The sequence below is a fragment of the Ailuropoda melanoleuca genome, chromosome 11 (assembly GCF_002007445.2).
Source record: "Ailuropoda melanoleuca isolate Jingjing chromosome 11, ASM200744v2, whole genome shotgun sequence".
In the NCBI taxonomy this organism is placed as follows: domain Eukaryota; kingdom Metazoa; phylum Chordata; class Mammalia; order Carnivora; family Ursidae; genus Ailuropoda; species Ailuropoda melanoleuca.
Genome location: NC_048228.1, coordinates 52,333,808 through 52,358,406, shown reverse-complemented (window position 1 = coordinate 52,358,406; position 24,599 = coordinate 52,333,808). Strand labels below are relative to the sequence as shown.

Sequence of the window (24,599 nt, the reverse complement as noted above, 5' to 3'; positions counted from 1 at the left end):
GGCTATTGCACAATCTCATAGGTGTCCACCACACTTTCAAATTCATTAGTTTCTAAGAAAAACCTATGATCAAACTGGACTATTTCAAATATATGAATGGTAGTCTCTATAAAATATAAAATTTTTAAAGCAATAATCCGCAAATTTCTTTCTCTTAATAATTCATAGTACCGAAAAAATTTCCAAATAAATATGCTTGCTTTGTTTTAAAAATAAATTTATTTTATTATATGATAATGTTGATAGTTTACATAAACAACATCATTTAGAACATGCAAAACAATTATAAAATACATTTTTAAAAGATAAAGTTCTTCCTTGATATCAGACCTCCCAAATTTTAAGAGACACCATTTACATTTTTGGATCAAAACAAAATTCCCAAGCCTGACTTGGCTTGAGAGATTCCATTGGTCAACCAACATCAGTTCAGGGAAGAAGAAACATTTACAGCATTTTGTTTTGTTTTTAAATGCTGTAACAAGTTTTTGTTTCAAGCACTTTGGTATTAAAGAAAAAGCAAGGGCATAAATGAGCCCAGAAGAAGACATTTGAAAATAAAGCATATGCAGCAGGAATCTGTTGGATATAATACTGTTTCAAGGACGGCTATTAAGTCAGAAGGAAAAATAGATTTAGAAGATGATTAGCTGTTTGGCTTAGCTCTTAATATATTTAATGAGCTATTTCTGTGAAGACAGCTTCATTCTCACTCAAAACACGATGTGTGATAGAAGGTGACATCCAACTTCATCTTTGGTCTGAATTCTCCACTTAACTTTGTGCATGAAGTCTACACTGCAAAGTAAAATCTGCTAGGATTCTGGAATAAAAGCCACTTGGCTAACATCACAACAGTCAAAGTGCAGCAATCTGGGGACATCTTCCATTCGTTTTCGTAAATTACCCACCTAGTCAATGTAGAAAGTTTCATATTCTGTGGAATATTGGCTAAATGTAGGTTTAGCTTTTTCAGTTTTAAAAGAGTCTTTATGGAATATGTGATGGAGTCAAAGGAACACTTGGCAAGATGATCCCAAGTAATAGAGGCTTATGGTCATGATTTCATTGCATCAACATCCACTTGAGAGCAATCACAGGTAATGTTTTTCAGAAGAACAAAAATGAGGATATGGCCACAAACAGTGTGCCCCTGGGCTCTGCTGTCGTCTCACTGACCTTTGCCCTGGAATAAACAGCCTCTTCTTCCAGCGCTATCATTTATCCCTTAATGAGCGCGTGAACACTTAGTGCACCGTAAAGACTCTCGGGCATTTACCTCCCATCTTTATTCATTACCCTAGCTATGGGGCAAATCTGTTTGCTTCACTAATGTAAGAATTTATTCATGCCATGGAGAATTTATAAAGGAGCAAGGAAACATAACGGAAGTCAATGCTGCAGAAAACATGATGATAAGAGTAACATATATCCAGGACTCGCCAATCTGAGTTTCTGCAGGAAAATAGCCCCAGCATCTCAGAGTCATGGCAAAACACAGTTCAGTATAAAGTCTTGGGTTATATTAGTGAGTTGGGTTGCACCCACTCTGATCAACAAAAATGATAGTTAAGAACACAAACTGAAATTGGGGAAATCTTGGTTCCAATTCCAGCTCTACCAAGGGGTAACTGTAGAGTTAAACTTTAAACTCTTGGTCCATGGTAAGTGCTGGATAAATGGTAACTTCATTATTAATTCAGCTCCTAAAATCTAAACTCCTTTTCACTTTCCTTTTTTGTTTGACTAGTAATCCAGGTAACAAAACTTTAAGTGGAAATTATTACAATTTCTTGAGTGCCTTTTCCCAATTACCGAACAATAATACAATTACTTATTATTATTAAAATAGTAGAAAACACAGACTAACATTACAAACAAAAAGTAAATACATCATTTAAAATTCATTTCTCCTGGCTATTTTCCTGAGACACATTCTGTCCATTTTCAAATGAGCAAGGCATTTTGCAGCTTGCCACGAGCCTGGAGGTAACTTCGCAGCCTGTAGGAATAAGGAAAAAGACAGCAAGCTGGTTAAAAGAAATGTACTATGCAAACTAAAAAAAAAAAAAAAAAATCTAGAGCCAGCATTTTTTACTTCAGTTCATTAATGATTAGTTATAATTTCTCGATAAGCAGGTGCCATACCCCATGCGTCTGCTGGGTGTTTCTGGGAAACGAGATTCTTTCTACTGCTGGCGGAGCTAGGAGGGTCACTGCTCTCTCTTGCTGGAGGTGAACAAGGAAGCATGTGGCTCACTGCTGCTGTTGTGACTTAGAGGAACTAGCCAAGGATGAAGCCAACTCTTTGATATGTGAGCAGAAAAAGAGAAATAATGTTTCCCGGTGTGGCGGCCTCTGGTTCACCCAGGTGTGTAGACTACCTTCCCTCTAGACTGCCAGCTCACGTGAGCCAAAGCATGGCCTTTGTTTTAAATCAGTCTGATTGGGTTTGCCGCTCTCACAGCCAGCTAGCTGATGATACTAGCCCTCTTCCTCCGCTTGCCCCCTTGGAGCCTTTCTCTGCTCCCTGCCCTCCCCACCCCCGCACTCCAGGGGGAGGAGGCTGAGACATCACAAGGGCTCCCCTGCCTCCCAGTTGCTGGTTGCTGGTTGGGTTTGGCTAATGGGAGGCGCCTGTTGAAGATCTGAAGGCAGGAGGTGAGAAAGTTTGGGGCGTTTTTTCTGCCTTTCCTCCTCTTCCTTGTTTTGGTTCCAGCAGTGGCTACTTCCATCCACAGACAGGGCTCCCACAGCGTATAGGCCCTCTGGCGGCCAGCCTCTCAGTGCCGAAGTAACCTTCCCCAGCCCTTCCAGGCATGGGAGGGGAACAGCCTCCTGCCAGGGTTAGACTGCAGGAGCCTCAAAGTTCCTGTGGATTCCCCAACCCCGCCCTCCCAGTCCCTTGTCAAAATCTCCTTGTCGGGTCCTGCTGGGATCCTAATTGAAAAAAACACTTAAAGAGCTTACAACTCTGTTTGGCATAGCATAAATGTGCAGTAAATGTGGTTATTATTAAAACATGCTATTGTTATTTTTTTTCAATGTGAGATGTATAAACTAAAATAACTCTTCCTTGTGCCCAAAAACGAGGAAGAAAAGGTATATATAACCACCACAACCATGTAGAATTAGAAAGCAGGTTGATCTCAGCACACCAGAAAAAGTATATGAAAGTCCTCTCTTCACATGCCTCTCAATGTGGTAACACGCAAAAGAAAGATATGAGAAAGTCTTTTATTTAATAGCTTTGGAGTCTATGAAAAAAATCAATTTACTTTTAGATGTTTCTAAGCGTAATCAAATTCCGATCATTGATTTACTAGACAAAGTTAAGCCCCATTTCACCAGGTAACTGTCACCTGAAGAGTATTGCATCTATCAAATTCATCACACTTACTATTAAGCAATACTAGTCTCTTGAATATCTTCATTTATTGGAGTTATATCTTTACCCAGAGTTTCCATTTCTTCTTCCTTCTTCCTTCTTTTACGACGCTTCTGAAGAGGACTTGGAAAACAATGTGTCAGACATTAGCGTGGTCCATTAGTTCATGTGAACACAAAATCAACATCAAAAGGGCCTGTGTTCTTATTTCTAGATGGGTAAAAGTGTGTAGGTTCCTTTTTTCTTAAATATTATAGGTTCTCCCTTAACCTATCTCTTTCTCCAGGCTCAAATGATAGCCACAATAGGCCAAACAGGTGACTAGAGTAGAGTTACCTAAATAGAAAGACTATGGTACCTGGTTGTTGATGAAGCTTGGTTAGCCAAGAAACGTTTTCAGGACAAGTTATTTTACCAATAAGCATTGTTTAGTGTGTGAATAAGAAATAGTACAAATTGGAAACAGACATAAGAAAACCAAGAGAGTGAGGGTAGCCTATGGATATGTTAATTAAGCTTACAGATACATTTAAAAAAGTGTCAGATACTCTGGACTGCAGTCCAGTTTCTTAAAAGCATAATTCAAAATTGATGTGATAAAATAGGCCATTTCTCAGCTCTGCCCCAAAACTGGTATTATAAAAACTCCTTTTTGCCATGAGGCAGGTAAAAAAATTTTAAATATCTTTCCATTCTATAGCTACAAGGAATCTTCCAGATTTTCTGGTTTAATCATCCTGTTTCAGGGGCACCTGGGTGGCTCAGTCGTTAAGCATCTGCCTTCCTTCGGCTCAGGTCATGATGCCAGCGTTCTGGGATCAAGCCCCGCATCGGGCTCCCTGCTCAGCAGGAGGCCTGCTTCTCCCTCTCCCACCCCCCCCTTGTGTTCCCTCTCTTGCTGTCTCTCTCTCTCGGTCAAATAAATAAAATCTTTAAAAAAAAGAAAAAAGAATCCTGTTTTACAGAAAATAAAATGCCAGTTTAAAGATGTTAAGAAGGGGCGCCTAGGTGGCTCAGTCTCAGTCAGCTGAACGTCTGCCTTCGGCTCAGGTCATGAGCCTGGAGTCCAGGGATGAGCCCCGAGTTGGGCTCCCTGCTCAGTGGGGAGCCTGCTTCTCCTTCTGCCCCTCGCCCCACTCTTGTGTTCTCTCTCCTCTCCAATAAATAAATAAATCTTAAAACAAAAAAGATGTTAAGAAGTTTGTCCAAGGTCTCAAAGATATTTAATGACAGACTGGGATAAAAATAAAAGATTCTAGACTTCTGGTAGCTACTCTAACGTTTTTTTGTGAAGAAAGGAGACATGAGACATCCTGTTTGGGTGTGTACCGTAGCCCAAAAGTAAATGTAGCAGTTTAGGAGGCTAGACTAGCTTCTCAAGACAACAATATAGCACTTTTTCTTTTTTTTTTTTTAAGATTTTATTTTTTCATTTGACAGAGAAAGAGAGAGCACAAGCAAGGGGAGCGGCAGGCAGAGGGAGAGGGAGAAGCAGGCTACCCACCAAGGGGCTCGATCCCAGGACCCCAAGATCATGACCTGAGCAGAAGGCAGATGCTTAACCGACTGAGCCACCCAGGCGCCCCCAAAATATAGCACTTTAAAAAATATCTTTTTACTGTATTCTGTTGGAGTCCTCGTCTGATACAAATTTTGATAACTTTACAAAAGAAACGAACTTAAGAATTATACCAAAACACTCTGTGTCAGAGAAAAAAAGAAAAATCAAGGTGTTTCTTGATTCTCAAAGTTGTGATACATAATGAAAAGTAAAAACAGGAAAAAGAGCCCCTGGACAGCTCAGTCAGTTAAGCGTCTGCCTTCAGCTCAGGTCATGATCCCAGGGTCCTGGGATGGAGCCCCACATCAGGCTCCCTGCTCAGTGGGGAGCCTGCTTCTCCCTCTCCCTCTGCCTGCTGCTTCCCCTGCTTGTGCTCTCTCTCTCTCTCTTTCCATCAAAAAAATAAAAAATCCTTAAAACAGGAAAAACAGTGTAATCATCTTTTGTAAATAAAATCCATTATTTTATTGTGGCCTAGGGGAAAAAAATATTTCTGTGTGTTTGTTCCTACCTTCCTAAGTTACTGCATCATGGTACAATTTAAGATAAAAAAAAGTCTTAGTGAGCCTACTAAAAAACCCACATAAAATATGACTGACTTTAAGACTCCATAATTGGCTTTTTTATTAAGATATAATTGACACAGAACACTGTATTAGTTTCCATATACAGCATAATGATTCAATATATGTATATACTGCAAAATGATCACCAAAGTAAGGTTAGTTAACATCGGTAAGCATACATAGTCCCAAAAGTTTTTTTCTTGTGATGAGAACTTTTAAGATCTTCTCCCTTAGCAACTTGCAAATATACAACAGAGTATTGTTAACTACAGTTGCCACGATGTACGTGACGTCCCAGGGACTTACTTATCTTACAACTGAAAGTTTATACCTTTGATCACCTTCACACTTTTTGTCTACCTTCTTGTTTTAATCAAGAGATTTATACACATTTTATTTTTAATTATAATAATTATGCTCAGCAAAATGACAAAAACTATGCATCATGTGTTTTATTATAAGTGGATACTTCAATAAAAGTGATGGCAAACCTCAAAAAGTGATTTATTTAAATCATAGCAAAAAGGAAAGAAGAAAGAGGAAGGAAGGAAGAAAAGAAGAAAAGAGACAGCAAAATACAATTTCTCAGATTTACTTAAAATTAAATTTAAAAAATACTTACTGACAGCACGTGCAGACACCGACCACCAATATGATAAAAATGACCATAACAGCTATCAAACAAATCACCAGAATCTGCCCTCTATCTCCTCTGAGGTAAAACAAGTCAACTCTCTCACATCTCGCCCCAGTGTAGCCTTCATCACAGCTGGAAAAATAAAACAAAAAGGTAAACAGTGCCAGACTTTGAAGAATCTCTACCATTTCTTGTTATGAAGAAACCAACACTGTTGTCATTAACGGGAATTAGTAAAGGGCGCATTTCCTTTAAAATATATATTTTTTTCAAATTAAGCTGAACGCCACTGTGTTCACAAGTAATTTCACTTTCTTTGCTTTGCTGAAAACCTGTCATCACTTGAACATTAACAATATGGCCAATAAAAATAAACAGAGATGATGGCAATTTACTAAAACTTAGTTTAAAATTTTAGGTTCCAAGCTTGAAAGAGAGGGGATGGTAAAATTCCCTCTGCAGCCTTCCCAAGCACTTAGATACGACCATGACAAGGAATTCAAAATCCCCAGGACTTCCCATTTCATTGTAGGGCACTCAACACGCCTGAGTTCTCTTGCTACAAATTATTTAAGAATTTCACTGTTTTATATGATCCAACGAGGTGATGTGTGTGAAAGTTCATAGACCAATGCCGAACACATAGAAAGCTCCATAAATGTGATCCAACAGGATTCCCCTCTCTCTCTCTTAACTTCCACCCACCGGTTCTGACTCTGCCACTCGAAGTGGCCACAGATGAGGGGATGCTCTTCTCTTCACCACCTCTCCAACCACATCCCCCCAAAACACAGTGAGTCTTGTCCTCTCCAGCTCCTTTATCTGATGCTCAGGGGTCCATTTTCAGAAGCATACACCATGCCCTCCACTGTCCTGTAAATGGCCCCTTTCTCCGTGGCCCTCCGTGGCCCTCCGTGGCCCTCATAAAGTGCAGCGACCAGACAGCAACCAGTCAAGGGGGACATTCACTTCCCTCAGTCTCTCAACTGTTTATCAACGCAGCCTCAGGATTTACCCCAACACAGCAGGTTCCCTTTGACCAAGCCAAGGGCCCGTCTGAGCAACAGCAAGCTAAAGGCTCAGGGATTTGGGGACGAGCCATAGTATTCTCTGAACCACGTTAGATGCTCCAAATGTGCCCAAGAAGTTTGTCTGAGGACACTTCAAACCTGAAAACATATGTCATGACATCAGTACCTTGGCATCAACAAGCATTTGCCCTTTCGACCCCTCGGACTCATTCACAACTAAAGAGATTCTGGTCTCTTTTTACATAAATCTCAAAATACATACAATTACATAAAATACATAAATCTCAAAAAGATGGAATTCTGCTTCTCGGAAAGATTTCTCTGTAAACGCAATTGTTTTGTTTTGTTTTGTTCTGTTTTTCTTTTTTCAAGAAAGGATCTATTTGCCAGGCCATTCTATAGGTTATGTTTGACAGGAGCGAGGCAGTTAATTCCCACATAGCCTATCTTGCACAAGTAAGGAGATCCCTGAATGCCAACATTATAACTGATATAATGCTTGAAACAACAACAACAATAAACCCAGCTCGGTCACAACCATCAATTGAAAGGCGATGCTCAGTACAAGCAAAAGCGAAGAGATAGCTAATGGCATCTATTGCAAAAGGACCCCAAGGATGTATGAGGGAAAATTGCTTCCTGCAAGATAGCTAGGCATCTTCATCACAAGGTGAAAATCACAGGAAGAGACCTTAGAAATATCTTGAAATATCAAAAGGCTCTTGCACATAGGACAGGAACTGGAGGGGAAAATCACTTTTAATTGCATGTGTGGGAGGGAGATTTTTTAAAGAGTTTTTTAAGGTCATAATTAATAGTCTTTTCCGATTAGCTTATTTCTCTAACAAATTTACTGAATATGGCATTTTTAAACAATAACTTTGCCCTTAAAATACACAGCCGTTACTTGCTGCCCTTTTAGAACGGTAAGTCCTGGGTTCGGTGGCTTAACCATGCTATAATTGAATTTCTCCATAAGCAGCACTTCCTGCAAGTTATAACCTAACGAAGCCATGCAAGAAGGTCAGACCTTGCCGTAGCCAGTTACAGTGGCTCTCAGCTAATTCCCTTCTCAGTACACCAATAACATCTCAGCTGATGGCCATTTCAATGGGAGAGGAAGGGGTCAAGAGGGCCAGGTCCTAGTAGATATTTATCAAATGCTGAAGAACTGAAAAAATTAGTTTTTATTTAATAAGCATCTTACAAAATGTGAAATAATTTTTAAAGATGCCCGTGACCCTTCAGGACTCTGACAAATCAGATTTGGGATCAGTGTTCTGAAATAATCAGCAGACGCTGTTATAAGAGATTTGTAGCCATTAACTCAATTGACCCTTATAACATCTTCTGAGATAGGTGCCCTTATTAACCCATTCTACTGATGGAGAAACGGAGGTACAGAGAAATTGAGTGGGGCTGGGATTCAAACTTGGGAAGCTTGCCTCTCAAGTTTATGGCCCAAGCACACGCAGCACTGCTTACATGAACTGTGCTGCATAAATAAATAAAAAGTATGTGTCTGGAAACAAATCATCCCCATTCTGAGAAAATACTGAGAAGACTAAGGGGATTTGAGTTATTGGAAACACAACTTTTTTTTTTTAATGTAAAAACAGGAGTTCACAACTCCAGTAATTCCAAGCAAAAGGGGGTACATCTGGTTTTTCAGGGTAGCAGAGTCACCCATAGCAAGACAGTTTCGCCTGAATCTATGCTATGCCAAGTCACTGAACAGGTCAGGCGCGGGTCAAATATGTCCCACTCACCTCAGCGGTACAATTTATGGAACATCGACTCTGTGCCGGGTACTATAATAAGTATTTTTGCTTAACATATTGCTTTATTTTCAACACTGGAGAGGGAGCTATTACTATTCCCTTTGATAGATAATAAAACTGAGGCTCAGGAAAGGTAATTGACCCACTGCTAGCAGTGCTTACAATTGGTGCAAACAAAATCTTAACTTTGGTCTCTATGACTCCAAAATCTGTGTCTTGACTCCTCTGCTCTTTGGCTTCCCATTGATTCTGCAGCATTTAACCGCTAAGAAGCTGTTCCTGGCCCAGGGTAAGGCCTTGGTTTTGACAGTTAGCATAGAATTAGATGGCCCGTGCCAGGAAGACTTACTTACTTTTTCACCAGTCGTTTCCAGAACACCTATTAAATTCTGACCCTGTACTTGGCACTGGTACACAACAAGTGAATAAGCCACGACCCCCACCCTTTAGGTGCTCAGAGATATGGAAGGGACACTCAAGGAAACCAATAGCTATGCTCCAGAAGAAAAGAGTGTTCATAGGAGGGTGACTGGATCTCAGAGAAAGGACATCCAACACACCTGAGTGTGTGTCCGAGAAGAGCGAAGTCAACGCCAAAGCAGGGGTCCAGGAGGAGCTGATGTCTGAGTTGCATCTCAAACATCAGTAACGATAAGCTTTCGGGACTGTGGGAGCTTGTGTGATAAAGCATGAAAAGGAATGTAGGATTTCAGCGAACATTTGGGGATCCAGTGAGAGAGATGGCTAGAAGGGTAAACCAGGATCACAGGAGCTTAGGCAGGCCATGGAAATGAGTTTTAACCTCACGCTGAAGGTGACGAGCTGCGTATTGATCTTAGGCAGGTAGATTCACATGTTGTGTTTTCATTTTAATAGGCAGCAATATTAAAGAACAATAAATCTGTAGACAGAGGGACAAGTTAGAAAAATGCATTGGGTTAAAGGGCATTATTATTTTTAAAACTCGGGATGCCTGGGGGGCTCAGTCAGTTTTCGGCTCAGGTCATGATCTCAAGGTCATGACATTGGACCCCGGGTGTGGCTCTGCTCTGGGTGTGGAGCCTCCTTAAGATTCCTGATTCCCACCCGGCCCCCCCCCCAAAACCACCATGCTTGCACGAGCATTCACAACCTCTCTCTTTCTCTAAAGAAATAAAAAATAAAAATAAATATTTTTAAAACTCAATATATTCTCCTAAGCCAGTGAACAATTAGAGGAAATAAAAAAGAAAATCAGCTCTCTTCTTTCCCAACACACACAAACACACACACATTTTTTTATTTCCTTACATTAATAATTCTTATGCCCCTCTAAGTATTATCGTGTATTTATTTTTTAATTAGATTTAATCATAATTAAATTTTGATGAAGTCCATGACCCTTAAATGTTCCACTAAATTATCGTTTGGAATCACTGTTCTGAGACACTTATGAGAAAAAAAAACGCATATACTGGGCAACTACACATGAAAACATAAACATCCTATGACCTTTAGGTCAAAATTATACTTAAAAAATCATCTTGCTCATCCATCGGGAAGGGTCTCAGAGCGCACTTAGAGCGACGTCTCTTTGGAAAATAAATATTTTTTTAAATGCAAAAAAGTTGTTTATGCCTGAATAAAATTAAACTTGGACTCAATCTCCTACGCGGTGGAAAAAGCAGTTTTTTTCCCATACCCTCGTAACAAACAGGCCTCGCAAATCTCTGCTTATGGACAGGCTCATTTCCTAGCTGACACCTGCAAAAGTAGCTTTTAATTTGGCAGGAAATTCTTCATATTTCCATTAACCACCTCGCACGTGCCAGAAGAATTCGCTTCCATTGGAACCACTGGGAGGCTCATGGAGCCGGAAAGCATGCTTCACCCTAGACGGAAAGTTCTGCTTGCGGAAGGCAGCAGAGGACACAGCCTGGGAGCGGCTCTGGGCTCTCGCAGGCTCCTATTTCAGGAGGACAGTGGGCGTCAGTTTCTCCTTAAGAAGCTGCCCAAAGTGGCCGGGGACAGGACCAGGGGACCAGTGTCCCGACAGAGGGCTTGGCCAGCGCAGACTTTCCAGTGCCGTCACGTCCCAGGCCGGCCCCCTTGTGCAGCCCTCTGCCCGCTGCTCGGGGCTCCACTTACACGCAGGACGGCGTCTGCTCGGCCACCACGAAGCGACATCGCCCTTTGATGCAGTAGTGCTTGTACTGCTTGGGGCAGCGCGAGAAGTGGCCTCTCCGCTTCGACTGCGTGGTGGTAGCTGCCAAATGAGAAAAAGCCCCCGTCAGTCCACTGACTTCACATACACGTTCGCGCCTAAAGTCCTATTCCTCTCTTCGCGGCGGCTTTTCTATAGAGTATACTCCAATTTCTCGTTTCTCTGATTGTCTCCACACTGGGAAAAAAAGCCAGACGTTTGGGGTCCCCAAATAGCTCTAGAGATAGGGACTTGGGGATCTTGGTAGGAATGTTGCATATTTTAATTAAGATTTGTGTCCAGGGGCGCCTGGGTGGCGCAGTCCTTAAGCGTCTGCCTTCGGCTCAGGGCGTGATGGCGGCGTTCTAGGATCGAGCCCCACATCAGGCTCCTCTGCTATGAGCCTGCTTCTTCCTCTCCCACTCCCCCTGCTTGTGTTCCCTTTCTCACTGGCTGTCTCTCTCTGTCAGATAAATAAATAAAATCTTAAAAAAAAAAAAAAAAGATTTGTGTCCAGCCCGCCTCTCAGAAGCCTTGATGTTGCTCAAAGGGTGAAGCATAGCTGTGATGAGAGAAGGCTGCTCTTTCTGAGAAGCTTATCAGAGCCATTTTTCTTTCCATTAAAGAAAGGACTATTTTTCCCCCTTTCTTTTTTCTTTTCTTTTCTTTTCTTTTCTTTTCTTTTCTTTTCTTTTTTTTCTTTCTTTCTTTTCTTTTCTTTTCTTTTCTTTTTTTTCTTTTCTTTCCTTTCCTTTCCTTTTCTTTTCCTCTCCTCTCCTCTCTCCTTTCCCTTCCTTTCCTTCTTTTCCTTTCATATGCGCATAGCACTTACCGACTGTTGGTTACCGACTGTTGGATTCTGGTCATATACTATACATATATATGGTAATATACATTAACTTAATGCTTATGACAGCCTTGTGAGGACAGCATCATTCTAATCTCCCATTTACGGATGAACAAAGAATAACACACAGAGGCTAAGTCACCTTCCAAGATCACACAGCGGTAAGTGGCAGAAGCGAGACTCAGACCCAGTAGGTCTTGCCCCAGAGTCCATGACCACTCCACCCTGGCGCTCAGCCAAGCCAGATGTTCGGCAGGTAGCTGTCATCTGCTCTTGGCCTGCCGCACCCAGAAGTCATGACTGCCTGAATGAGAGATTCTCCCTCTCGTTTAGCCCCTGAATGGTTTCTCTCGCCCTGAAGAAAGAAAATACTGGAAGCTTCATATCCAGGATTTCGATCCTGCTCCAACTTCCTTATCTTACCTTTTAGGGTTTTCATTGCCTCATTTTTTACCTGACAACAGGAATATGTAACAATCTCTCCCTCGCTCACATGTAGAAGGTTTTAATAAATAAGGATTGACAAGAGAAAGAGTACAGAGAAACTGACTTGCTGTTCCATGTGCTGAGTCACACCAGACGTGTGCCCACACCCAGAGACTACAGCTCACTAGCCAGCTCCTGCCCAGGGTTGGACTTTTCCACATTCGTGGTGTGACCACCAGTTTACAGGACTCAGACACCAATGGAGCCAGAAAGATCGCGATGTTCACTTAAGAAGGGCATTTCACACCAGGTCTAGGGTGGCACCTGGCATCTCAGTGACATTAATAGTAATGACTCCTAAAACTTCTTAATTAATATTAAAAAATGAGTACATATAATTGCCCAGGGCCACCAGGGAGAGGACTTGCCAAGAACTTTGGATGCTCTATACACAGCAAATTCCTGTGATGCCAGGTCACAAAGTTTCAGGGGGTGGCAGAACGTTGCTGAGGAACGGGCTGACCTGGTTCTGGTTGGTGACTTGATTACCAGCTATGCTGACAGCTTGTACATGCCAGAACATTTGCTCCCACGCATGCCAGTCAATGGGACTCTTACTGAAATTTCTTCCAGAAATAACTGCAAAGTGTCTCAAAAACAAAGGTCTGTATGCTTTGGCAAATACACTTATTGGTCAACTTTCATGAGTGCTTTCTATTTCCAGAGCCCTGTAGTTAGCCCTGGAAAACATCAAAAGAGTAAAGCATATCTTGTCTATCTAAATTGGTATAATAGAACACATTAAAGATGATAATAAGAACGCATCATTAAGAACAGCCCTAGTAACCACATATAAACAGTTGTGGCACGCTGGAAACAGTGGAAAGAAAGAAGACCAGATTAGGAGGAAGCAAATCAGTGTTTCATTTTCAGCTCTGCCTTTCCTTAGCTGCATGAGTCTGGGCATATCCAGGATTTCGAAGCTGCCTGAGCCTCAGTTTCCCCACCTGCACACTGAAGAGAAGAGCACCTACGTTAAAGGGCCGTTGCGGAGCTCAGATAAGAACTCACACGCAAGTTGCAAGCAGAGGACCCTGGACAATCAAGTCCTCAGTAGCTGAGTGGATACTAGAATCTTGAAAATCTTGGCAATTCTAAGAGAAATCTGGTATCATTACAAAGAGTGTTTATCTAATGAAGGAAAAGTTCTGGAAAATATGGATTGTTTTTTAGGAGGAAGTAAGCAAGCAATTCAGTTGTGGAGAATGTTAGAGGCAAAAAAAAGCTCAGGGTCAGGAATACGCAAGCCTGATCGTGTAGGCGCAGGAAGCGGATTTAACAGAGATGTAAGGGACATGGTAGGGAGGACAGCGGTGAATGGAAGTTAGGACCTCAAATGTCAATAGGCTGAGGGGTTTTACACTTGAAATACAAGGCAGGGGAGAGCTGAAGAAGGTTCTTATGGATTAAATGGTATATGTAAGAACTACACTTTTTGAGTTTAGCATTGAAATCAGTGTATTAGGTAGGAAGCTGCAAATTGGATTAGAGTAAGAAAAGGCTGGGAGCAAGGAGAAAACGATTGCCTGAACCATGCAAATGTGTGACTGGGCCTGCAGCAGGGGCATGGAGGTCTAAGAGGTGAATTTAAGAAGCAATGAGACTTAGTGACAGGTCTGCTGAGCTCCAGAAAGGTCCTTCCTACTTTGCAACGCATACCTGACTTTAAGCATAAGCCATATGGCTCATATCCTGAGCTTGTCTACTTCCTCTAGTTGTTACGCCCCCTTAAATGTAGCCAGTCTTTCAATAAACACCATACAGAGCAAGATACCAAAGAGCGCCTTGACCAGCAGCTGCTGGGGGCAGTGACTTGACCAGCCTCGGCCCATCCAAGCAGCACACCCCCGTCTGTGCCAGGGAAATGGTTGCCAGGCGCTGTTTGGATCATTCACAGAGCTCTCTCCTTTGCCAAATAAACATGATCTTCGATATTCCCAGCATTATTTGGATTTAAAAACCCTTCCATGCCACCCAGCAGAAAATGTCCAGTGATTTCTCGATGGAACTTTAAAAACCGGAGAAAAATACATCACACGCGCTCCCCCCAGCTCCCCAAGCAGATGGGATCATCTCTTCTCTATGACGGAAATGAGAAGGCTTATCAACATACCCCCTTTCAAAACGCACCTTCAGTATGGTGACTAACATAACATAATTAAAAGCTTATTATAAAAAACCCCACAAAAACGCAACTTCAATCCCAGTTGCCTTCATCTATTACTCATCAAGCTCACATTATCTGAAAATTGAACAACTGTGAAATCTACCATTTTCTGCCTATCTTGAGACCTGATGACACAGAGCAGGGGATGGCAAGGCCTGCCTTTCCATTCCGGAGATGTTTATCAAGAAGGAAAAGTTAATCCTAGGGCAAAAGAATGATTCGTCCCATGTATTGTGTCTCTTTGTTGGGAAGTGAATGACCTGGTCTTGGAAACCTAACATGAAAATTTCCCTGATACCGGGGGTGGTGGAACTTAATTGATCTTTTTTCCCTCCCACCTTACTGTTTTCCAGCTCACATTCACAAAACCAAAACATTCTCTGGGAATGAGTATGTCCCACAAAATTGCACTGAAAAACCACAACACAAGCTCCTAAGCCGATAAGTTCCCCAAGTAACATATCTCAATCTCTTCTTGAGAGGCCGTATTCCAAAGATTCTAAAGCCAATTAAATAAGAAAATACGAGGGTTACTGCAGGGAGGTATATGACAATATCTAATTCTAAGTAAGAACATCTTTTTTCCAACATATGGGCAGACAGACAAGAAGTGGTCACCTTCCTTGGATCACATGAATAGTTAGATGAGATGTGATAGATTCTCTTGGGTCAAACGAAAGTAAAGGAATTTGGCGCACACTCAGATGACTTAGTTTCAATATGGAATTTCTCTCAGTTCGATGGCTGCTTTGATTAAATAGCACAGTTCCCTGGTCTTTCTTGTAAATGATTCTTATTCTCAAACCCAAACAGGTCTTGTGATGCTTTTGTGTTTAAAACTCCTCAGAATTGATGCATTAGCTTTATTTTTCATAAAACATTCACTTAGTTCTTCCAGTTGTGCTCATTACAAATCTATTTAATGATTTTATAAATGATATTAATATCAGCAGCTTTTATAAAATCAACTCGAAGGGTAATATATTTTATGTAATTCTCATTACACTGTGATAATCTCATAGTATCTCTAACCCCCTAGTTAAATACGTAGTTAAATCTCTGTGCAAGACTTAAAAGGAGGGCCTAATTTTGAGATAAAATCCCATCACTGTTAACGAGAGAGAGGGAGTAAAACAAATACCTATAAATTTATCTTCTCACATAGATACCTGGCCTTAAAAAGGGAGCGGCTAGAGCACAGAAAAGTTTAAGTGGTCACAGTTGAAGTTTGCAGAGAAGTTTCTTCTTAGTCTATGAAGTCGGGTCTAAGCCTTTAAACTTCCAGTCCTTGGCTTCCTGGCAACTTCCCAATAGGGGTTTCCTCCTTTTACAACCTTCTTAAGACAGGAGGTGAGGAAGAAAGTTTTACATTTTCTAAGTTAATTTTCCTTCTTATCTGAATATAAATTCACACTGTCCTTGAAGAAGTGCGAAATTTGAAAATCTCTCTTATCTGAGGATTCCCATTTATGTCACATCCAACGCCATTTCCTACAGAAATGTAAAAGAGTTGGTGACTCCAGGAAAAGAAAAATAAGTCTCACAGATGTACTTGTTAACCCTCCAGAGTTACTAGAGTATGCTTATGCAGGAAGCTAATCAGAACAGGTTGGCATGTTTTTGAACCAGGAGGGCTAGGCCAATGATTTCTCAGCTTACAGGAGTGGGCCTTCGCTTAGAGCTGTCCTTTTTCATTCTATCCCTTTAAAAGAAGAAAAAAGAATGTAGTGTTGATGTGTGAGTGTATTTGCATGCTTAAAATTATTCACAGCGGGGGGGGGTGGGGGTCAGACAAAGAAAAATGAACAGGAAGAAAACTTGTATTTCTTTTGCTTTCGAGAGTGCACGCTATGGGATTCTGGTGTATATAATGCCTTCTTTGCTCGGTCTCCTTTACTGGTTCTTTTCCCATGTCCCCCAGCCTCCAAATTTTGTAATGCATCCGGACTCAGTGCTTTTTCATCTCTTCTCTCTACACTCCCTTTCTGGGCATTTCCTGGCTTTGAATGCCTCTATGGTCACAATCCCAAATTTATGTATCCATCCCAGATCTCTTCCTTCAATGTCCAACAGTTCAGTGAGCGTCTCCACTTGGTTGTCTAACTGGCATTTGAAATTAACACTACCCAAATGGAACACCTGATTTCCCCCCTCAAATCTGGTCTTTCCTCATCTCAGTAAATGATACCTACATTCTTTCTGTGATTCAGACCAAATATGTTAGAGTCACTTTGACTTCTTTCTCTTTTATGCTACATCCAATTCGTCAGCAAATTCTATTGGTTTTATTCAAAATATATGCAGAATCATCCCTCCATCTCTCCTCCCTTGGTCTAAGCCTGGCATTTATCTCTAGACCGGAAGTAGTCTCCATGGCAACAACTTCTAACTAGTCTCCCTGCTTCTGTCTGTCCCCTCTTAACTGTCTTGTCTGCACACAGACAGCAGAGTGATGCTATTAAAACTCAAAGCTGAAGGTTTTATAGTCCCCAGCAAGGGTCTACATGACTTACCCATTACCTCTCTTTCCCATTACCTCCCCGACCTCGTCTTTGACTATGTTGTTCATTGTTGCATCTGGGGTACCTAGAACAGGGCCTGCTGCATTGCAGGTACAGGGAGGTATTGGTAGGAATGAATACAGTCCTTACTCAAAACAGAAAAGGACAAACTAAAAACGAAATACTTAGAGATTGGGGCTATTTGAAAATAAAATTATAAAATCATTTAGAAACAAGAACAGCTCCTAAAGAACAACTGATTCATTTCTTCATTTTACAGGTTGCAAACTGATGTCTAAGAGCTTAAGTGACTTGCCCAAGGTCACGCAGTCAATAAAAACAAAATGTTCCCGCTCCACATTAATTCCTTTTCAAGAATATTTTGTCGCTTTTGGGCTTTACTTTCAAGGATTATTTTTCAGAATTTTCTTCGTATAGTCAGCATTGTGATCTTTCCACGTGATTCTTGCCGTTTAGCATGGTGATTAACAATACACATTCTGGAGCCAGTCTCTCCAAACTCGTGTCAGGCTATTCCGCTTACTGTGTGACCTTAAACACATTAGCAATCTTCTGCACGGGAAAGAAAAAATCAATAGACTGAAAAGACAGCCTATACCTGCTATGAGAAATAGTATGGAGTTTTCTTTAAAAAAAAAAAACAAAAAAACCCTCAAAAACAGAACTACCATATAACCCAACAATCCAACCTCTGCGTATTTATCCAAAAGAATTGAAATCAGAACGTCACACACACTCCCATGTTTATTGCAGCACTATTCACAACAGCCAAGATGTAGAAACAACCTAAATATCGATCAACACATGAATGGATGAAGACAATGTGGTTTATACAAACAATGGAATATTATTCAGCCTCAAAAAAGCAGGAAATTTTGCCATCTGCAGCAACACAGATGGACCTTGAGAGCATTATGCTAAGTGAAGTAAGCCAGTTATAGAAGAACAAATACCACAGGATTCTACTTATAAAAGGTATCTAAATAGCCAAATACATGGAAGCTGAGAGTAGAATGGTGGTTGCCATGGGCTAGGGGGTGGGTGTGTGGGGGGAAATGAGGAGTTGTTGTTTAATGGGTATGCAGTTTGGGTTATGCAAGACAAATAATTTCTGGAGATGTACCATACAACATCTTGTCTATGGTTAACAATCTTATACTGTATACTTAAAATTTCGTTAAAAGGGTAAATCTCATGTGAAACATTCTTATTAAAATAAAAAAACGGGCAACACATTTAGGATAATGATGAGGCAGGTTTTTTAACATTGTCGATCACTGGATGATGGAATAATCCCCCAAAGGAAATGTGAAAATGCTATCATTGAAGATATTTAAAACTCAACTGAAGAAAAGCACACAAACACACAAAATTGGCCTTATTCTTCTCTCTACATGAGTGACAAGGCTCACACAAGCATGACCTAAGACACCAATGGATTCCACAGCCTGTGGGCACTTTCCAGGCCACCTACTAGTATGAGGGAAGAAAGAGGAAGACTGGGCTGGAACTGATGACTCACATTAGGACAACATTTTCCTGGCTCAGTTATGACTTCTCCAGGGTGCTAGGAAAGGAGTACTTAACACCAAGTCACTACCCCCCCAGCTCCAAAAAGTTTCCCGGGAATACAGTAAGCTCTCTCCAACCTACTTTTAGAATTGGCCTTTGTTTTGTTTTAAACCATGAACAACCCCTGCAGAAGACCAGACTGTTCAATCTGTAAAGGACAGATGAGGGGTCAGCAAACTATGGTCCAGGGGCCAAATGTGGCCCACAGCCTGTTTCTCTAAATAAAGTCGTATTGAAATACATCTAATGCCACTCGTTTGCAAAGTGTCTATGGCTGCTTTCACAGTACCATAGCCAAGTTGATTGGCTATAAAAAGCCTGCATGGCCCACAAGACCTAAAATACTTATTATCTGGCCCTTTACCGAGGCTCATCCCTGCTTTGGACTAACAGCTTTGAGAATAATGAATCAAGCATCTCTAAGGTAAAAATATGTAAAAGTCATTGCCTTCTTCCCTTCTTTGAAGTCGTGGAATAGAAAAAATTATAATTTGAATAGAATATGCCAATTTTTTTATGAATCTAGTCCAAGATATTCCATGCTACAGTCTGAAGCACACACCTGTGACACCTAAAAGAGTGTAATTATTAAAAATGGAAGCACTGGAATCAGAAAGACCTGAATGTGAATCCCAGATTTGTAATTTACCTGCCCTGTAACCTTCGGCAAGTTACTTGATCTTTCTGGGCTTCACCTTGAAATAAAGTCAAAAATACTATCCAGCTGAGAGGGCCCTTGTGAGGAGTGAAGGCATTACTATACATAAAACACTTGGCAGAGAGCCTGGGACATTAGTATGTGCTGAAAAAAAACTACCTAGTTTTATGATTACTCTAGTATTACAAATTAAAATTGAGGAAATCAACTTTCCAAAATTGAACACGAGGCTGATAAAATGCAAATGCATCACAAATGCATTACCTGCGCAGTTTTCCCCAGGATCTCCACAGAGAAGGCCATCCTTTTCGGGACTTCTGGTTGAATTCCCATCTGCCACAACACCGTGGAGGATCACTAGACCTTCGAGTTCAAAACAGAACCAAAACAAGCATGAACACTTGAAAATTTCCTCAATGCAAAGTACTCTACCGAAGTCATGACCCATTTACGAAAATAACAAGCCTGTGACTTCCATTTCCAAGGCATCCTCCCACAGCAAGGGGGGTGGGGGTGGGGGTGGGTACACAGGCCTGCAAGTCTAATTTCTGAAGCTCAATGCCAAAGGCAGAATTTTCAAGCCAGCATCACTTACATGTAACTATGCATCTTGAATGAAGAGACTTGGCCATAGCTTGTGATGGAGACATCCCAGAAGCAGAGAAATAGAGTTCTCAGCCGCTACACAAATACACTGACGAATTTCCGGAGAGAATGGGTGACAAACCCACGTGACAACATACCCCCTCCTTTGTGTACAGACTTGATGTTTCTCGGGTATTAACTATTGTTGGTACATCCTTCTGGGGATATGTGAACTAGATATTCAATTCGTGGGAATTATTTGAAAATTGTAGCTTCCCTCAGCTAAGTATCCCTGTTGCTGAGGACAGACCTCATGGAAAGGTATGGGGGTGAAGGGAATACGTGTTGTGGTTAGAACAGCTTAGAACACAATGGGTCGTCCTTGTGTGGACCTGATTCAAACAAATCAGCTGTAAAAAGTCACTAATGAGTTAATCTGAGAAACACCCTGACTAGACATGAGATAAAATTAAGGAATTGTTACAGGTAATTTAAAGTGTGATAATCATATTGTGGTTCAGGTTAAAAAACAGAGTCTATATGTCTTAAAGATATAAATTTAAATACTTATCAATGAAATTAATGTATCGGAGATTTAATTTAAAATAATCCCACAAGGGAAGATGGGGGCAAGGTGCTGAGAGAAACTTACAGATGCAACGAGATTGACCACATATCGATAATTGTTGAAGATGGGCAGTGGCTCTACCGAGGTTTATTACGCTCTTCTCTCCACTTTCATATATATATATAAATGTCTATAATAAGAAGTTGGAGAGGGCAGGAGAAGGTAAGGGAGGGCAGATGGAGAGAGACGATGTGGCTTGGGAGTTAGCTAGACCTGAGTTCATGACCTGTTTTTGCCACTTTACAGTCATGCACCTTGGGCAAATTTCATAACCTCTTAATTTCCTCATTGGCAAAATGGAGATTATTATTATCTCTTCTTCAGAGCATTGCTGTGAGAATTCAGTCAGGTAAATATACAAAACAACACAGTGCTGGCATGTAATCAATGCTCACTTAAATTACTCATTATTATGTAACCGGCAGGAATCATGTAACTTGCCCACTGGGTATATTGACATTTATCTATCTAGCCAATGGTTTCTAAACTATGTATGCTCTCTAATTCAAGTCAGTTCAAAAAACATCCATGAGCATCCAGAAACACACAGATAGGACAGACTCTACCCCCAAAGTGCTCCAAAGCTAGTAAGACAGGCCATCAGCTAACCAATTAACCATAACACGAAGTAAGACTGCTGCGCCAGAAGACAATAGTATCAAGCAAGTGCAAAGGCCAAAAGAGTTTTCAAAAAGAATTTTTCAATATAAAGACTCTTTTCTAGCTATCTAATTAGAAAGGGTTCAAAAAAGAAAAGGCGGTAACTTGCATTGAAAACAGTGAATAGAAATAGAAACTCAAATCCACTGGTGATGGGTAAATTAGCACTACTTTACTGGAGGACAATTTAGAACTGTATGTGCTAAAAGCAAAAAAACTAAAAAATATAGACAAATGCTTAAATGCAGTCATTACATTTCTAGTAATTATTCTGAAGGAAATAATCCAAGATACATAAAAAGATTTAGCTGCAAAATTCTCTACATGACATGGGTTATAAAAAATTGGAAAGTCCCTAAATACCTAACAAGTTAGAGTTGATTAAATACATGGAACTATTTTCATGCAATAAAATACTATCCAGGCAGAATTCAAACAGTAATAGAACATTTTGATATATTCCCAAGTAAGAGAGATAGGCCATAGAGTAATAGTGTAGTGTGATCTGTGTGTCTGTCTGCATCTGTGTGTGATAAGTGTAAAAAATGTCCCTACAGATAGATAATCAAAAAGGTGGGTAGCTAAGTAGATAGAGAGTTGCTCACATTGGTTAGGAGACTTCTTTCTTAATTTTCCTTATTTGCACTTTCTAATTTTCTAGTAGCTTATTTTATTTGTTACAACAATAAAAAAAAAAGGAGTGTCTCCCCAATTAAAACACACACACACACACAGTTTGGCCACCCAATTTCTAGATTTTTCATATCTTTTATCCAATACTTGTCACCCTCCTTTGACACTTATAACAAACGAGAAACATATAATCATTTAGGACTTTCCAAGCACGTTGTTTGTATATTTATTCATCTTTGTAATCCTGGTAACTAACACAAAACACAATAGATATTCAACAAATGTCAAGAGAACGAACGAACCAATCTATAAAAGAACAAAACAACTCTCAGATTAAAAAATCCCAGTATCCGTTTCTAGTGGAAAATATCAATCAATTTCTTTATTATTATAAAATAGGTTTAGTTCATTTTTAAATTCCCGTAGGTGAGCTTTCTCCATGAGCAGAATCGGGAGGACTTAATTCTGGAGTTGATCTGTTCTAATGGTGGGAATTTTACAAACAACTCTACATCTTATAAAGATTCAAGATCTGCAAACTGGGGATGACAATATCTCCTTCTTGAGGTTATTTTAAGAGTAAAATTAGGTAACATAAGAAAAGGCACATGGCTTGGCACCTAGTATATAATTTTTAGCCTACTCAGACTCCTTTCTACGATCACTTATAATTTAACCCATCATTCTAGACTTCCACCTAACAGAGGGAACCCTGATTCTACCGAAACCCTGCCCGGGGCCTTCAAGCATTCTGGCAGGCTGGGGCCTGTGCCCAGACCCTCTTCCGCTAAGACTCACTCCACGTGCTGGTGTCTGCTGGTGAAAGGATGCTACTGGGGAGAGCCCTGGACAGGACCCCTAGGGAGGAGGCAAGGTCAGGCAAACCAAGCACCAAGCTCAAGGCACTGGGGTAGCATGCGTTATTCTGCCCACCCACAAACTTCAGGTTATAGTCACAAGCTGGAGCCATGAACCAAATCCATCCTGAAGAACCATTTTCTTGATCTGCATGGTTTTAAAAAATTGAATCATGACAGCTCATATTACACCGGGGTTTTTCTGCTTCCACTGAAAAAGCAGAAGGTCTGGCAACACAGGTCTGAAGCACCTTCCTGGCAACACCTGGGCACAGCTAAGTAGCAGGTGACCCCTTAATGCCACAGACCCCATCAGACTTGCAGTGCTCATCTACTTTAACTGCCTAGACCCTGACAGGCACTTCAGTTTGTGATCTGTACGAAGCGACTCAGAAATCACAGAAATGCGGGGCGCCTGGGTGGCACAGCGGTTAAGCGTCTGCCCTCGGCTCAGGGCGTGATCCTGGCGTTGTGGGATCGAGCCTCACATCAGGCTCCTCCGCTATGAACCTGCTTCTTCCTCTCCCACTCCCCCTGCTTGTGTTCCCTCTCTCGTTGGCTGTCTCTGTCGAATAAATAAATAAAATCTTTAAAAAAAAAAAAGAAATCACAGAAATGCTCACAAAACCATTTACGCAATACTGAAGGCTGCTTCAAAGAGGAAAGACATTCTTGTTCCACCCATAATTCAATAAGTATTTATTGAATACCATGATTCAAGGCACTGAAGGATCGGAGATAACAGATATCATCACCGAGCTTAAGGAGCTTGCATTCTGGTAAGGAAGGTAGACACACAAATCTTTAAGGTGTAGTGTAGTTAGTAAGGACAACAGCAGAGGAGACACGGGATGGAGAATGAACTCTACCTAGCGCAAAGACTTGATAGGGAAGGGGAGGACTGTGGGAGTTTTTAATCAGGAAGAAATGACTTTTAAAACATCAATTAATAACTTCTAGAAAATAAAAATTGTGTAAACAAGATAACATAATCATTGATGTTATTTGTTTCAGCAGTAGACAATATTTATATGATAATAATCATGTAAATACTGATAATTTAAATTATTATATTAAAAATTGTCATAAAATCAGGGCCAGGAATTAGCCCACGAACACCATTTGGGGGAAGCTGGGGTGATTAATTAGTATCTTTGCTGTGCTGGTTCTTAAATATTTTGAGTATCACCCCTATGGTAATATACTGAAATTATGAGGGAAGAGAAACTCAATAAGTAAAATCTGAACTTGACAAGTCAACAAATAGCATTACAAGCAAGTTATTTAGCAAGATGGAGGTAAATACAGAAGAAACACTTAAAATAGTCAGAAGTGGTGTTTCCAGAAGGTGTAGAGAAAGCAAGCCATGGTGCCAAGATCTGCTGTTTGTTGTTATAAACCTTTTAGTACCATTGGATTTTTAAAAACCTATGAATATTTTCTACTTTATTAAAAATAAAATTAGGGCACCTGGGTGGCTCAGCTGGTTAAGTGACTGCCTTTGGCTCAGGTCATGATCCTTGAGTCCAGGGATCAAGTCCCACTTCCGGCTCCCTGCTGGGTGGGGAGTCTGCTTCTCCCTCTGAACCTATCCCTTTTCGTGGTCTCTCTCTCTCAAAAAAACAAATAAAACTTAAAAAAAAATAAAATTATCTTTTAAGAAAAGGATAAAGTTGTAATTAACTAAGGCGTTCTAAACAAAAGGGACAGTTTGTAAAAGGACACAGTATAAGTAATACAACTTGTCTAGTTTGTCCAGAGGGTGAGTGGGGATTGTGATGGAGAGGAGGCTGGGGGGCAAGGATGTAACATATGACCCTGTTAATTACTTTGGATCC

The 24,599-nt window shown here is 40.7% G+C and overlaps 1 protein-coding gene across 1 annotated transcript in view; it reads right to left on the bottom strand.

The window, feature by feature from the left end:
• Positions 1-319: 319 nt before the first annotated feature.
• The window catches only part of BTC (betacellulin), a 90,742-nt gene continuing 66,462 nt past the window's right edge, over positions 320-24,599 (bottom strand). The window contains exons 5-9 of the mRNA XM_002919148.4: positions 19,663-19,761; positions 11,092-11,209; positions 6,138-6,284; positions 3,401-3,511; positions 320-2,002 (exon numbers count right to left, since the gene is read on the bottom strand). Of these exons, the coding sequence (XP_002919194.3) occupies positions 3,403-3,511; positions 6,138-6,284; positions 11,092-11,209; positions 19,663-19,761 (473 nt within the window). The 3' untranslated portion in view covers positions 320-2,002; positions 3,401-3,402. The remainder of the gene's footprint in view (positions 2,003-3,400; positions 3,512-6,137; positions 6,285-11,091; positions 11,210-19,662; positions 19,762-24,599) is intronic.